General features: G+C 38.9%; 1 protein-coding gene across 1 annotated transcript in view; it reads left to right on the top strand.

Annotated features, from left to right (window-relative positions):
• The first annotated feature begins 3,906 nt into the window (after window positions 1-3,906).
• Window positions 3,907-16,249, top strand: part of LOC122444173 (olfactory receptor 49-like) — a 28,127-nt gene continuing 15,784 nt past the window's right edge. The window contains exon 1 of the mRNA XM_043472968.1: window positions 3,907-3,974. Within this exon, the coding sequence (XP_043328903.1) occupies window positions 3,907-3,974 (68 nt within the window). The remainder of the gene's footprint in view (window positions 3,975-16,249) is intronic.

The raw sequence follows: 16,249 nt of genomic DNA, 5'->3' as shown, positions 1-16,249 counted from the left end.
TAAACCTGTGGTTCCAAGAGGCTGCACATAAGATCCCCAGTCAAGCTGAGGGAACATCAGGCCTCTGCAACAGATGGAGGCTTTCTTATCCAGAAAAAGCTTGATGACATGTTTCTGGGGTGCCAGTCACTGTGCACCTCAGCATCAACTCATAAGCTCTGTGGAGCCTCAAGGCATTTTTAGTAATTATCAGATTTAAATATTTCTCTTCATTCCATATATGTCAGCTTGGCTTCCCAGCAGAACATAAGCTCTTTGATAGCAGGTACTAGCTCTTCAGAGAAGGGCAGGGCAACCCACTCCTATATTCTTGCCTGGAGAATCCCATTACAGAGAAGCCTGGCAGGCTACAATCCATAGGGTCACAAAGAGTCAGACATGACTGAAGCAACTTAGCATGCACGCATGCATGCACTAGCTCTGTAATTCACCGTAAGCCTCTAACACCAATCTGTAGTCATAGGTAATATCCATACTCAGAAAGTACTTTCAGGCCTATTGCTTTGTGTCTATTTATCTAACAACTTTGAGGAGAGGAGACAAGTCCTCATTTAGCACTGTTCTCATCTCACCCTTATATTGTTGCCACAGAAATACATCAGTAAAAATTCAAAAAATAAGGCTAGCTGCCTACTTATGTTTTGTTTAGTATAAAAATTCACAGAAATTCTTCATTCCTATTTAGAAAGACTCTTCCTCTTTCTGGTTGATTACTTCCTTGAGCCCCAGTTTTCTCATCTGTAAAATGGGTGTCAGGGAATGTTTGACGGGAGGATTCCTACATGCTGTCTCTCATGAGTCCTTTGTCCCTCTTCAAGCAGAACAGCACGCTGCTCCCAGGGACTGAGGTCATTGTGTGAGGCAGGCTTGAGTGTCCTTTAGTAAACATTCTCTTTATGACAAAACTGCTTAGTCTTGTTCCCCTTTCTTGAGATATGGATTGTGTCCTGACCTTGTGACTAACATTACCCCTTGTTCCCTTGGCAACGGTTGCTGTACGTTTGGTTTTCTGATCTCTATCATTCCCGAAAGTTTCTTGTACCACAGCCTATATATACTCACAGGAAAATCATTAAAGCACCTTTGCTCCATCAGAGCTTAGGTCCCCGGGTCTTTTCTGTCTCTCTTTCTCTCTCTCTCTCTCTTTTTCTGGCCGACTCACTGGAGCGTGGAGAACCGTCATGCTCACTTTTCTGCCTGGGCTTCTAAGACCCCCTCGAGAGGGCGCCTGGTGCCTTCATGAGTGATGCAAGTCCTGTGTCAAGGACTTTATTGGTCCTCTGCGTAAACCAAGGGATATCAGCCTCTTTCTCTCTTTCACTTTCTTATCGTCGACTCCGTACCACAAGGTTCCGGTCCATTAAAGGACCCCAACAAATAGGGATGCCAATGGCCATTCCAAAGGATTATGATAAAAGTCAAATAAGATACTCTATGCAAAAAACTTAAATAGTGACAGGAACCTAGTAAGTCTCACTAAATGTTAGTTTTTTTCATCTACCTCTCATCTTACCTTTCCTCTCTTCCTTTTGAATTTCACACCAGTTGCTAACAAAAGCTTTTCTGTTTCAAATGCTATAAATTTTATATTCTGAATGTCATATTCATCTTATACAAAGCTAAATACAGTATTTAACCTATGAAACTTGTTACTAACATGTTCAATATTTTAATGAAAATTAAGTCATTGATAAATAATCAAATATTAATTAAATAATGGAATTCACATGTTCATTTATTCTGAAACAATTATTATATGAACACTATATTTAATTTATGCTTTGAATAGAGTTTGAAATCTAAGAAGGAAGATATACATAGATAACTATAATTTAGGGTATAAAATTATCTATGTAAGAAAATACCATGGGTAGCTCTTCAGCAACAAATAGGAAAACCAGGAGGAAATGGATGAATCCCTAAAGAAAGAGAATTTTCAAAAATCTAAAAAGAACTAGAAAACTTAACTGGCTCAATTACAATGGAAAGTTTGCAAAAAAGGGTTATATAGCCACTATAAACCAAAAAACTATGTGCTCAACAACAAAAACAAACAATCCTCCTACAAATGGCTAACAAGTACATGAAAAGATGTGTAGCATCACTAATCAATACAGAAATGCAAATTAAAGTCACAATGAAATTACTTTATACCCATTAAGATGAATACTATTTAAAACATTTTTATGAACAGATTATACCAAATATTGGCAAGAATGTGGATAGAATGGAACTCTCATGCATTGCTGATGAGAGTGTAAAATGATGCAGCCACTGTGGAAAACAGTATGGCAGTTCCTAAATAAAGTAAACAGAGATTTACCATATCATCCAGCAATCGCACTTCTAGACATAAACACAAAAGAATTGAAAGTAAGGGCTTGAACAGATATTTTTATATCCATGTTCATGGCAACATTATTCACAATAGCCAAAAAGGTAGAAAAACTCAAATGTCCACAGATTGAATGAATGGATAAACAAAATGTGGTATGTACATACAATGGAATATTATTCAGCCTTAAAAGAAATGGAACTCTGATAAATAAAACTGTACAACATGAAGGAAACTTGAAGACATTATACTAAGTGAAATAAACAAGACATAAAAGGAAAAATATAGTAGGATTCCATTAATATGAGGTATCAGTTAAGTTCAGTCGCTCAGTCGTGTCCAACACTTTGCAACCTCATGAACCACAGCACTCCAGGCCTCCCTATCCATCACTAGTTCCCGGAGTTCACCCAAACCCATGTCCATTGAGTCGGTGATGCATCCAACCATCTCGTCCTCTGTCATCCACTTCTCCTCCTACCCTCAATCTTTCCCAGCATCAAGGTCTTTTCAGATGAGTCAGCTCTTCACATCAGGTGGCCAAAGTATTGAAGTTTCAGCTTCAACATCAGTCCTTCTAATGAACACCTAGGACTGATCTCCTTTAGGATGGACTGGTTGGATCTCCTTGCAGCCCAAGGGACTCTCAAGAGTCTTCTCCAACATCACAGTTCAAAAGTACCAATTCTTCGGTGCTCAGCTTTCTTTATAGTGCAACTCTCACATCCATACATGACTACTGGAAAAACCATAGCCTTGACCAGATGGACCTTTGTTGACAAAGTAATGTCTCTGCTTTTTAATATGCTGTCTAGGTTGGTCATAACTTTCCATCCAAGGAGGAAGCGTCTTTTAATTTCTTTTAATCACCATCTGCAGTGATTTTGGAGCCAAAAAAAATAAAGTCAGCCACTGTTTCCACTGTCTCCCCATCTATTTCTCATGAGGTGATGGGACCAGATGTCATGATCTTAGTTTTCTGAATGTTAAGCTTTAAGCCAACTTTTTCACTCTCCTCTTTCACTTTCATCAAGAGGCTTTTTAGTTCCTCTTCACTCTCTGCCATAAGGGTGGTGTCATCTGCATATCTGAGGTTATTGATATTTCTCCAGGCAATCTTGATTCCAGCTTGTGCTTCCTCAGCCCAGCATTTCTCATGATGTACTCTGCATATAAGTTAAATAAGCAGGGTGACAATATACAGTCTTGACATACTCCTTTTCCTATTTGGAAACAGTCTGTTGTTCCGTGTCCAGTTCTAACTGTTGCTTCCTGACCTGCATACAGGCTTCTCAAGAGGCAGGTCAGGTGGTCTGGTATTCCCACCTCTTTCAGAATTTTCCACAGTTTATTATAGAGTGATCAAAATCATAGAGACAGAATGTAGAATGGTGGTTACCAGGAAGTGTGGGTAGGAATAGAGAGTCACTATTTAATGGATATGGAATTTCAGTTTGGGATGATGAAAAAGTTCTGGAGATGCATAATGGTGATGATTTCACAACAATGTGAATGTACCTGATGCCAACAAACAGTACACTTTAAAGTGGTTAAAATGATAAATTTTGGGCATGCAAGAGCAAGTGCACAGTGGGATGGCCCAGGACGGTCAGCAAGTTTCACATGAGCGGACAGGCGAGTGGGTGGTATGAGGGTTTGGCTCCTGGTCACCGTCAGGGTGGGCTCCTGCAGTCCCTGGGGAGGGGGCTACTGCCAGAGATCAAGCCCTGAGCCATTGGAGTGGGAGCACTGACTCCAAGACCCTAGACTCCCAGAGAACTAACCCTCAGTTCAGTTCAGTTCAGTTCAGTCGCTCAGTCGTGTCCGACTCTTTGCTACCCCATGAATTGCAGCACGCCAGGCCTCCCTGTCCATCACCAACTCCCGGAGTTTACTCAAACTCATGCCCATTGAGTCGGTGATGCCATCCAGCCATCTCATCCTCTGTCGTCCCCTTCTCCTCCTGCCGCCAATCCCTCCAAGCATCAGGGTCTTTTCCAATGAGTCAACTCTTCGAATGAGGTGGCCAAAGTACTGAAGTTTCAGCTTCAGCATCAGTCCTTCCAATGAACACCCAGGACTGATCTCCTTTAGGATGGACTGGTTGGATCTCCTTGCAGTCCAAGGGACTCTCAAGAGTTTTCTCCAACACCACAGTTCAAAAGCATCCATTTTTCGGTGTTCAGCTTTCTTCACAGTCCAGCTCTCACATCCATACATGACCACTGGAGAAACCATAGCCTTGACCAGACGGACCTTTGTTGGCAAAGTAATGTCTCTGCTTTTTAATATGCTATCTAGGTTGGTCATAACTTTCCTTCCAAGGAGTAAGCGTCTTTTAATTTCATGGCTGCAGTTAAATAATGAGAACTCACACAAAGGAAACCACTTGAATACAAGACCTGGCAATACCCAACCACCAGTAGCACCCTGTCAGGATGCCTTAGCTAAACAACAAACAAAACAAAAGTACAAACCCAATCATCAGCAGACAGGATTACCACCTCACTCAGCCTTGCCCATCAGAGGAAAAACAAAAAAACAAACAAACAAAAACTCAGCACAAATTTCACCCTATACAAAGATTACACAAACCACTGGACAAACCTTAGTCAGGCAGAAACCAAAAGGAAAAAAGAATTCAACTTTATTCAAGGAAAGAATTCAACTTTCCTTGAAGCCTGGGAAAAGGAGACCTCAAACACAATAAGTTTTAAATAATGAAAAGGCAGAGAAATACTACACAAATGAAGAAACAAATTAGAAACACAGAAGTCCAAATAAATGAAGAGGAAATAGGCAAACTACCTGAAAAAGAATTCAGAATAATGATAGTAAAGATGATCAGAAACCTTGAGAACAAAGTGGAGAAAATGCAAGAATCAATTGACAACGACCTAGAAGAACTAAAGAATAAACACACAGAGACAAACAACACAATTACTGAAATTAAAAATACTCTAGAAGGAATCAATAACAGAATAGCTAAAGCAGAAGAATGAATCAGTGAGCTGTAAGATAAAATGGTGGAAATAACTTCTGAAGAGCTTAATAAAATAAAAAGAATGAGGACAATCTCAGAGACCTCTGGGACAATATCAGATGCACCAACATTTGAATTATAGGGGTCCCAGAAGAAGAAGAGAAAAGAAAGAGAAGAGAAAGAGAAAAGAAAGAGAAAAAGAAAGGGTATGAGACAATTTTTGAAGAGATTATAGTTGAAAATTTCCCCAACATGGAAAAGGAAATAGTCAATCAAGTCCAAGAGGCACAAAGAGTCCCATACAGGGTAAACCCAGGGAGAAACATGCCAAGACACATATTAACCATACTAACAAAGACTAAACACAAAGTAAGAATATTAAAAGCAGCAAGGGAGAAGCAATAAGTAACATACAGGGAAAACCCCATACGTTTAACAGCTGATCTTTCAGCAGAAACTCTGCAGGCCAGAAGGGAACAGCAGGATATATTTAAAGTACTGAAAGGGAAAAATCTACAACCAAGATTACTGTACCCAGTAGGGATCTCATTCAAAATTGATGGAGAAATAAAAAGCTTCTCAGACAAGCAAAAGTTAAGAGAATTCAGTACCACCAAACCAGCTTTACAACAAATGTTAAAGGGACTTATATAGTCAAGAATTACCAAAGAAGAAAAAGATCTACAAAATCAACCTCAAACAATTAAGAAAATGGCAATAGGAACATATATATCATGGATAAGGAAGCTGTGGTACATATACACCATGGAATATTACTAAGCCATTAAAAAGAATTCATTTGAATCAGTTCTAATGAGATGGGTGAAACTGGAGCCCATTATACAGAGCGAAGTAAGCCAGAAAGATAAAGACCAATACAGTATACTAACACATATATATGGAATTTAGAAAGATGGTAATGATAACCCTATATGCAAAACAGAAAAAGAGACACAGATGTACAGAACAGACTTTTGGACTCTGTGGGAGAAGGCGAGGGTGGGATGTTTCGAGAGAACAGCATCAAAACATGTATATTATCTATAGTGAAACAGATCACAAGCCCAGGTTGGATGCATGAGACAAGTGCTTGGGCCTGGTGCAATGGGAAGACCCAGAGGGATCAGGTAGAGAGGGAGGTGGGAGAGGGGGATCGGGATGGGGAATGCATGTAAATCCATGGCTGATTCATGTCAATGTATGACAAAAACCACTACAATACTGTAAAGTAATTAGCCTCCAACTAATAAAAATAAATGAAAACAAACAAAACAAAAAATATATATATATCAATAATTACTTTAAATGTAAATGGATTAAATGTGCCAACCAAAAGACACAGACTGGCTGAATGGATACAAAAACAAGACCCATATATATGCTGTCTACAAGAAACCCACTTCAGACCTAAAGATACGTATAGACTGAAAGTGAGAGGGTGGAAAAATATATTCCATGCAAATGGGAAGCAAAATAAAGCTGGAGTAGCAATCCTCATATCAGACAAAATAGACCTTAAAATAAAGAAGATTACAAGAGACAAGGAAGGACACTACATAACAATCAAGGGATCAATCCAAGAGGAAGACATAACAATTGTAAATATCTATACACCCAACACAGGAGCACCTCAATATGTAAGACAAACACTAATAGACATAAAAGGAGAAATTGACAGCAACACAATAATAGTAGGAGACTTTAACACCCCACTCATACCAATGGATAAATCATCCAAACAGAAAACTAATAAGGAAATACAAGTCTTAAATGATACATTAGATAAGATGGATTTCGTTGATATCTTCAGGACATTCCATCCAAATGCATAAGAATACACTTTCTTCTCAAATGCACATGAAACATTCTCCAGGATAGACCATATCTTGGGTCACAAATCAAACCTCAGTAAATTTAAGAATATTGAAATTGTATCAAGCATCTTCTCTGACCACAATGCTATGAGACTAGATATCAATTGCAAGAAAAAAACTGTAAGAAACACAAACACATGGAGATTAAACAACACGTTTCTAAGTAGCCAACAGTTTACTGAAGAAATCAAAAGGCAAATCAAAAAAATCCTAGAAACAAATGACAATTAAAATACAACAACTCAAAACCTATGGAATAAAAAAAAAAAAAAAAAAAAAAAAAAACCTATGGGATGCAGCAAAAGCAGTCCTAAGAGGGAAGTTTATAGCAATACAATCCTACCTCAAGAAAAAGAGAAACATCAATAGACAACCTCATTTTACACCTAAAACCTAAAACAACTGGAAAAAGAAGAAAAAAAAACCAAAATTCATAGAAGGAAAGAAATCATAATGATCCAAGCAGAAATAAATGAAAAGAAAATGAAAGAAACAATAGTAAAGATTAATAAAACTAAAATCTGGTTCTTTGAGAAAATAAACAAAATTGACAAACATTGAGCCAGACTCATCAAGAAAAAAAGAGAGAAGGATCAAATCAACAGAATTAGAAATGAAAAAGGAGAGGTTACAACAGACAATGCAGAAATACAAAGGATTATAAAAGACTATTATGAACAACCATATGGCAATAAAATGGATAACCTGGAAGAAATGGACAGATTCTTAGGAAAGTTCAATATTCCAAGACTGAACCAGGAAGAAGTAGAAATTACGAACCACCCAATTACAAGCACTGAAATGGAAGCTGTGATAAAAAATCTCCCAAAAAACAAAAGCCCAGGACCAGATGGCTTCACAGGAGAATTCCATCAAACATTTAGAGAAGAGCTAATGACTATCCTTCTAAAACTCTTTCAAAAAATTACAGAGGAAGGAACACTTCCAAACTCATTCTATGAGACCATATCACCCTGATACTAAAACCAGACAAAGACAACACAAAAAAAGGAAAACTACAGGCCAATAGCAGTGATGAACATAGATGTAAAAATCCTCAACAAAATTTTAGCAAACAGAATTCACCAACACATCCAAAAGCTCATACACCATGATCAAGTTGGGTTTATTCCAGGGATGCAAGGATTCTTCAATATATGCAAATCAATCAATGTGATACACCATATTAACAAATTGAAAGATAAAAACCATATGATAATTTCAACAGATGCAGAAAAAGCCTTTGACCCATTTATGACTAAAACGCTTCAAAAAATGGGCAAAGAAGTAACCTACCTCAACATAGTAAAGGCCATATATGATAAGCCTACAGCAAACATTCTCAATGGCGAAAAACTGAAAGCATTCCCCCTAGGATCAGGAACAAGACAAGGGTGTCCACTTTTGCCACTATTATGCAACATAGTTCTGGAAGTCTTAGCTACAGCAATCAGAGAAGAAAAAGAAATAAAAGGAATCCAGATCAGAAAAGAAGAAGTAAAGCTCTCACTGTTTGCAAATGACATGATACTGTACACAGAAAACTCTAGAGATAGTATCAGAAAATTACTAAAGCTAATCAATGAATTTGGCAAAGTTGCAGGATACAAAATTAATACACAGAAATCACTTTCATTTCTATATACTAACAATGAAAAATCAGAAAGAGAAATTAAAGAATCAATCCCATTCATCATTGCAACAAAAATAATTAAATATCTAGGTATAAACTTACCTAAGGAGACAAAATAACTGTACACAGAAAATTATAAGACACTGAAAAAATAAATCAAAGACAACATAAACAGATAGAGAGTCCATGTTCCTGGGTAGGAAGAATCAATATTTTGAAAATGACTATACTGCCAAACGCAATCTACAGATTCAATGCGATCCCTATCAAATTACCAATGACATTTTTCAGAGAACTAGAACAAAAAATTTCACAGTTCATATGGAAATAAAAAAGACCCCAAATAGCCAAAGCAGTCTTGAAAAAGAACAATGGAGCAGGAGGAATCAATCTTCCTGACTTCAGGTTATACTACAAAGCTACAGTCATCAAGACAGTATGGTACTGGCACAAAAACAGAAATATAGACCAATGGAACAAGATAGAAAACCCAGAAATAAACCCATGCACTTATGGGTACCTTATTTTTGACAAAGGAGGCAAGAATATACAATGGGGCAAAGACAGCCTCTTCAATAAATGGTGCTGGAGAAACTGGACAGCTACATGTAAAAGAATGAAATTAGAACACTTCCTAACACCATACACAAAGATAAACTCAAAATGGATTAAAGACCTAAATATAAGACCGGAAACTATAAAACTCTTAGAGGAAAATACAGGCAGAACACTCGATGCCATAAATCAAAGCAAGATCCTCTATGACCCACCTCCTAAAGTAATGGAAATAAAAATGAAAGTAAACAAGTGGAACCTGATTAAACTTAAAAGCTTTTACACAGCAAAGGAAACTATAAGCAAGGTGAAAAGATAACCCTCAGAATGGGAGAAAATAATAGCAAATGAAACAACTGACAAAGTACTAATTTCCAAAATATACAAGCAGCTCATACAACTCAATACCAGAAAAACAAATCAATCAAAAAGTGGGAAAAATACCTAAACAGACATTTCTCCAAAAAAGACGTACAAATGGCTAACAAACACATGAAAAGACGCCCAACATGACTCATTATTAGAGAAACGCAAATCAAAACTACAATGAGACATCACTTCACACCGGTCATAATGGCCATCATCAAAAAGCCTACAAACAATAAATGCTGGAGAAGGTGCGGAGAAAAGGGAATGCTCTTGCACTATTGGTGGGAATGTAAGTTGATACAGCCACTATGGAAGACAATATGGAGATTCCTTTAAAAGACTAGGAAAAAAAAACACCATATGACCCAGCAGTCCCACTCCTAGGCATATACCCTAAGGAAACTAAAATTGAAAGAGACACATGTATTCCACTGTTCACTGCACCCCTATTTACAATAGCTAGAACATGGAAGCAACCTAGATGTCCATTGCCAGATGAATAGTTAAAGAAGTTGTGGGGAGGAGGAGCCAAGATAGCGGAGGAGTAGGACGGGGAGACCACTTTCTCTCCTACAAATTCATCAAAAGAATAACTGAATGCAGAGCAAACCTCACAAAACAACTTCTGATCGCTAGCTGAGGTCATCAGGCGCCCAGAAAAGCAGACCATTGTCTTCGAAAGGAGGTAGGACAAAATATAAAAGATAAAAAGTGAGACAAAAGAGCTAAGGACGGAGACCCGTCCCGGGAAGGGAGTCTTAGGCGGCCTTGCTTGGGCTAGGGTCCGGGCCTGAGTGCCCTGAGGACAATCGGAGGGAGCTTCTGTGAGGTGCCAACTTGAACTGGGGGAGACCAAAAGAGAGAAAATTAACCGGCCGGAACACACTGCCGGCCGTTCGCAGAACAAAGGGACGGAGAAAGTCCCAAGAAGAGGTCGCAGGCTGCGGACCCGCCCAGCCCCGCCAGAGGCAGGAGGCAGGGGGGAGGGGAAGGTCGCGGCGAGACACAGGACGCAGGCACCCGACCGGCGCGGGCGGGGACTGGGGCTGGGGACGCAGAGGGCGGAAGGCGCGCGCACCCGACTGGCGCCAGCGGAAACTGAGACTGGGTCCGCGGAAGGGAGTGAGTGCGCCACACCTGGGGATAGTGCGGCCATCAAGCCCCTCGCTGCCTGGACCGCTCTGACGGGGAAGGCACAGAGAGCAGGCGCAGCTTTTCCTTCCGCGCTTTTGTGTAACACCCGAGGGCTGGAACCTCGCGCAGCGCGGGGCGCGCTCCATATAGAACAGCCGGGAGCCTGAGCAGCGGCAGACGGAGAAAGCAGCGTCAGCCCCTCCCGGCAGCGCCAGCCCGCCCCCGCAGGGCCAGCCCCTCCCCGCAGCGTCAGCCCCGCCCCCGCAGGGCCAGCCCCTCCCCGCAGCGTCAGCCCCGCCCCCGCAGGGCCAGCCCCTCCCCGCAGCGTCAGCCCCGCCCCGCAGCGTCAGCCCCTCCCAGCAGCGCAACGGAACTAGCTACCTGAATAAGAGTCCACCTCCGCCCGCCTGTGTCAGGGCGGAAATGAGGCTCTGAAGAGACCGGCAAACAGAAGCCAAATAAACAAAGGGAACTGCTTCAGAAGGGACTGGTGCAACAGATTAAAATCCCTCTAGAAAACACCGACCTCACTGGAAGGGCCCTGTAGATATCGAGAAGTGTAAGCTGGAACGAGGAGCTATCTGAAACTGAGCCGAACCCACACTGACCGCAGCAGCTCCAGAGAAACTCCTAGATATATTTTTACTTTTTTTTTCTAAGTAAGGGAAAAAAAAAAAAAATTTTTTTTTCTTTTTATATTTTTTCTTTTTTATTTTTTCTCTTTTATTTTCCTTTAAAATTCCCTATTACTCCCCCATTACTCCTTAACTTTCATTTACATAGATTTTTACGATTTTTTTAATTAGGGGAAAAAAAATTTTTTTTTTCTTTCTTTCTTTTTTTTTTTTTTTTTTTTTTTTTTCTTTTTTTTCTTTTTCTTTTTTCTTCTTTTTTTTCTTTCCGTTTTCTCTTTTATTTTCTATTTTTCTTTTTCTCTTATTTCTTTTAAAGTCCTCTAGTACTCCTCTACTACTCTTCATTTTCATTTTCACTACACTATAACCTTACCAAAAAAAAAGAGAAGCCCTATCTTTAAACCGAAGATTATTCTCTCCCAATCTTGACTCTCTGTTTTCTACCTCAGAACACCTCTATTTCCTGCTTTCCCCTTCTCTTCCCAATCCAATTCTGTGAATCCTTGTAGGTGTCTGAGATACGGAGAACACTCTGGGAACAGACAGCTGCGTAGATCTGTCTCTCTCCTCTTGAGTCCCCCTTTTTCTCCTCCTGCTCATCTCTATCTCCCTCCTTCCTTTTCTCCTGTTCATGTAACTCTGTGAACCTCTCTGGGTGTCCCTAACAGGGGAGAATCTTTTCGCCATTAAACTAGAAGTTTTATTATCAGTGCTGTATAGTTGGAGAAGTCCTGAGACTACAGGAAGAATAAAACTGAAATCCAGAGGCAGGAAACTTAAGCCCAAAACCTGAGAACACCAGAAAACTCCTGACTACATGGAACTTTAAGCGATAAGTGACCGTCCAAAAGCCTCCATACCTACACTGAAACCAACCACCACCCAAGAGCCAGTAAGTTTTAGAGCAAGACATACCACGCAAATTCTCCAGCAACACAGGAACATAGCCCCGAATGTCAACATACAGACTGCCCAAGGTGACACCTAACACATAGACCCATCTCAAAACTCATTACTGGGCACTCCATTGCTCTCCAAAAAGAAGAAATCAAGTTCAACGCACCAGAACACTGACGCAAGCTTCCCTAACCGGGAAACCTTGACAAGCCAATCGTCTAACCCCACCCACTGGGTAAATCCTCCACAATAAAAAAGAACCACAGACCTCCAGAATACAGAAAGTCCACTCCAGACACAGCAATCTAAACAAGATGAAAAGGCAAAGAAATACCCAACAGGTAAAGGAACATGAAAAATGCCCACAAAGTCAAACAAAAGAGGAGGAGATAGGGAATCTACCTGAAAAAGAATTTAGAATAATGATAATAAAAATGATCCAAAATCTTGAAAACAAAATGGAGTTACAGATAAATAGCCTGGAGACAAAGATTGAAAGATACAAGAATTGTTTAATAAAGACCTAGAAGAAATAAAAAAGAGTCAATTAAAAATGAACAATGCAATGAATGAGATCAAAAACACTTTGGAGGGAACCAAGAGTAGAATAACGGAGGCAGAAGATAGGATAAGTGAGGTAGAAGATAAAATGGTGGAAATAAATGAAGCAGAGATGAAAAAAGAAAAAAGGATCAAAAGAAATGAGGACAACCTCAGGGACCTCTGGGACACTGTGAAACGCCCCAACATTCGAATCATAGGAGTTCCAGAAGAAGAAGACAAAAAGAAAGGCCATGAGAAAATACTTGAGGAGATAATAGCTGAAAACTCCCCTAAAATGGGGAAGGAAATAGCCACTCAAGTCCAAGAAACCCAGAGAGTCCCAAACAGGATAAACCCAAGGTGAAACACCCCAAGACACATATTAATCAAACTAACAAAGATCAAACACAAAGAACAAATATTAAAAGCAGCAAGGAAAAAACAACAAATAACACACAAAGGGATTCCCATAAGGATAACAGCTGACCTATCAATAGAAACCCTCCAGGCCAGAAGGGAATGGCAGGACATCCTGAAAGTAATGAAAGAGAATAACCTACAACCTAGATTACTGTATCCAGCAAGGATCTCATTCAGATACGAAGGAGAACTCAAAAGCTTTACAGATAAGCAAAAGCTGAGAGAATTCAGCACCACCAAACCAGCTCTTCAACAAATGCTAAAGGATCTTCTCTAGACAGGAAATGCAGAAAGGTTGTATAAACGTGAACCCAAAACAACAAAGTAAATGGCAACGGGACAACACCTATCAATAATTACCTTAAATGTAAATGGGTTGAATGCCCCAACCAAAAGACAAAGATTGGCTGAATGGATACAAAAACAAGACCCCTATATATGCTGTCTACAAGAGACCCACCTCAAAACAAGAGACACATACAGGACTAAAAGTGAAGGGCTTGGAAAAAATATTTCATGCAATATGGAGACCAAAAGAAAGAAAAGCAGGAGTCCAATACGCATATTCAGATAAAATAGACTTGTCAAATAAAAAGCTTGTGAAAAGAGACAAAGAAGGACCACTACATAATACAAAAGGATCAACCAAGAAGAACATATAACACATTATAAAATATATGCCACCCAACATAGAGCACCGCAATATTATGGCAAAACACTAACGAGTATTTGAAAGAGAAATTAATAGTTTAACAAAATAATAGCGGAGACTTTAATACCCCACTCACAAACTATGATAGATCAACTAAACAGAAAAATTAACAAGGAAAAACACAAAACTTTTAAATGACACAATGGACCAGTAGACCTAATGATATCTATAGACATTCACCCCAAAAACAAGCCAACTCACCTTTTTCCAAGTGCACACGGAACCTTCCCAGAATAGATCACATCCTGGCCATAAACTATATCTTGGAAAATTCAAAAAAACTGAAATCATTCCAGTCATCTTTCTGACCACAGTGCAGTAAGATTAGATCTCAATTACAGGAAAAAAATTGTTTAAAATTCAAACATATGGAGGCTAAATAACACGCTTCTGAATAACCAACAAATCATAGAAGAAATCAAAAAAGAAATCAAAATATGTATAGAAATGAATGAAAATGAAAACACAACAACCCAAAACCTATGGGACACTGTAAAAGCAGTGCTAAGGGGAAGGTTCATAGCATTACAGGCTTACATCAAGAAAACAAGAAAAAAACCAAATAAATAACCTAACTCTACACCTAAAGCAATTAGAGAAGGAAGAAATGAAGAACCCCAGAGTTAGCAGAAGGAAAGAAATCTTAAAAATTAAGGCAGAAATAAATGCAATAGAAACTAAAGAGACCATAGCAAAAATCAACAAAGCTAAAAGCTGGTTTTTTGAAAAAATAAACAAAATTGACAAACCATTAGCAAGACTCATTAAGAAACAAAGAGAGAAGAACCAAATTTACAAAATTAGAAATGAAAATGGAGAGATCACAACAGACAACACTGAAATACAAAGGATCATAAGAGACTACTACCAGCAGCTCTATGCCAATAAAATGGACAACTTGGATGAAATGGACAAATTCTTAGAAAAGTATAACTTTCCAAAACTGAACCAGGAAGAAATAGAAGATCTTAACAGACCCATCACAGGCAAGGAAATCGAAACTGTAATCAAAAATCTTCCAGCAAACAAAAGCCCAGGACCAGATGGCTTCACAGCTGAATTCTACCAAAAATTTAGAGAAGAGCTAACACCTATCTTACTCAAACTCTTCCAGAAAATTGCAGAAGAAGGTAAACTTCCAAACTCATTCTATGAGGCCACCATCACCCTAATTCCAAAACCTGACAAAGATGCCACAAAAAAAGAAAAACTACAGGCCAATATCACTGATGAACATAGATGCAAAAATCCTTAACAAAATTCTAGCAAACAGAATCCAACAACATATTAAAAAAATCATACACCACGATCAAGTGGGCTTTATCCCAGGAATGCAAGGATTATTCAATATCCGCAAATCAATCAATGTAATACACCACATTAACAAATTGAAAGATAAAAATCATATGATTATCTCAATAGATGCAGAGAAAGCCTTTGACAAAATTCAACACTCATTTATGATTAAAACTCTCCAAAAAGCAGGAATAGAAGGAACATACCTCAACATAATAAAAGCTATATATGACAAACCCACAGCAAGCATCACCCTCAATGGTGAAAAATGGAAAGCATTTCCCCTGAAATCAGGAACAAGACAAGGGTGCCCACTCTCACCACTACTGTTCAACATAGTGTTGGAAGTTCTGGCCACAGCAATCAGAGCAGAAAAAGAAGTAAAAGGAATCCAGATAGGAAAAGAAGAAGTGAAACTCTCACTGTTTCCAGATGACATGATCCTCTACATAGAAAACCCTAAAGACTCTACGAGAAAATTACTAGAACTAATCAATGAATATAGTAAAGTTGCAGGATATAAAATTAACACACAGAAATCCCTTGCATTCCTATATACTAACAATGAAAAAACAGAAAAAGAAATTAAGGAAACAATACCATTCACCATTGCAACAAAAAGAATAAAATACTTAGGAGTATATCTACCTAAAGAAACAAAGGACCTATACATAGAAAACTATAAAACACTGATGAAAGAAATCAAAGAGGACACAAACAGATGGAGAAACATACCGTGTTCCTGGATTGGAAGAATCAATATTGTCAAAATGGCTATTCTACCCAAAGCAATCTATAGATTCAATGCAATCCCTATCAAGCTACCAACGATATTTTTCACAGAACTAGACCAAAGAATTTCA

This window comes from Cervus canadensis, chromosome 6 (genome assembly GCF_019320065.1).
Source record: "Cervus canadensis isolate Bull #8, Minnesota chromosome 6, ASM1932006v1, whole genome shotgun sequence".
NCBI lineage: Eukaryota > Metazoa > Chordata > Mammalia > Artiodactyla > Cervidae > Cervus > Cervus canadensis.
Note: the sequence above shows the minus strand (reverse complement) of the source record. Positions and strands in the feature narration are given on the sequence as shown.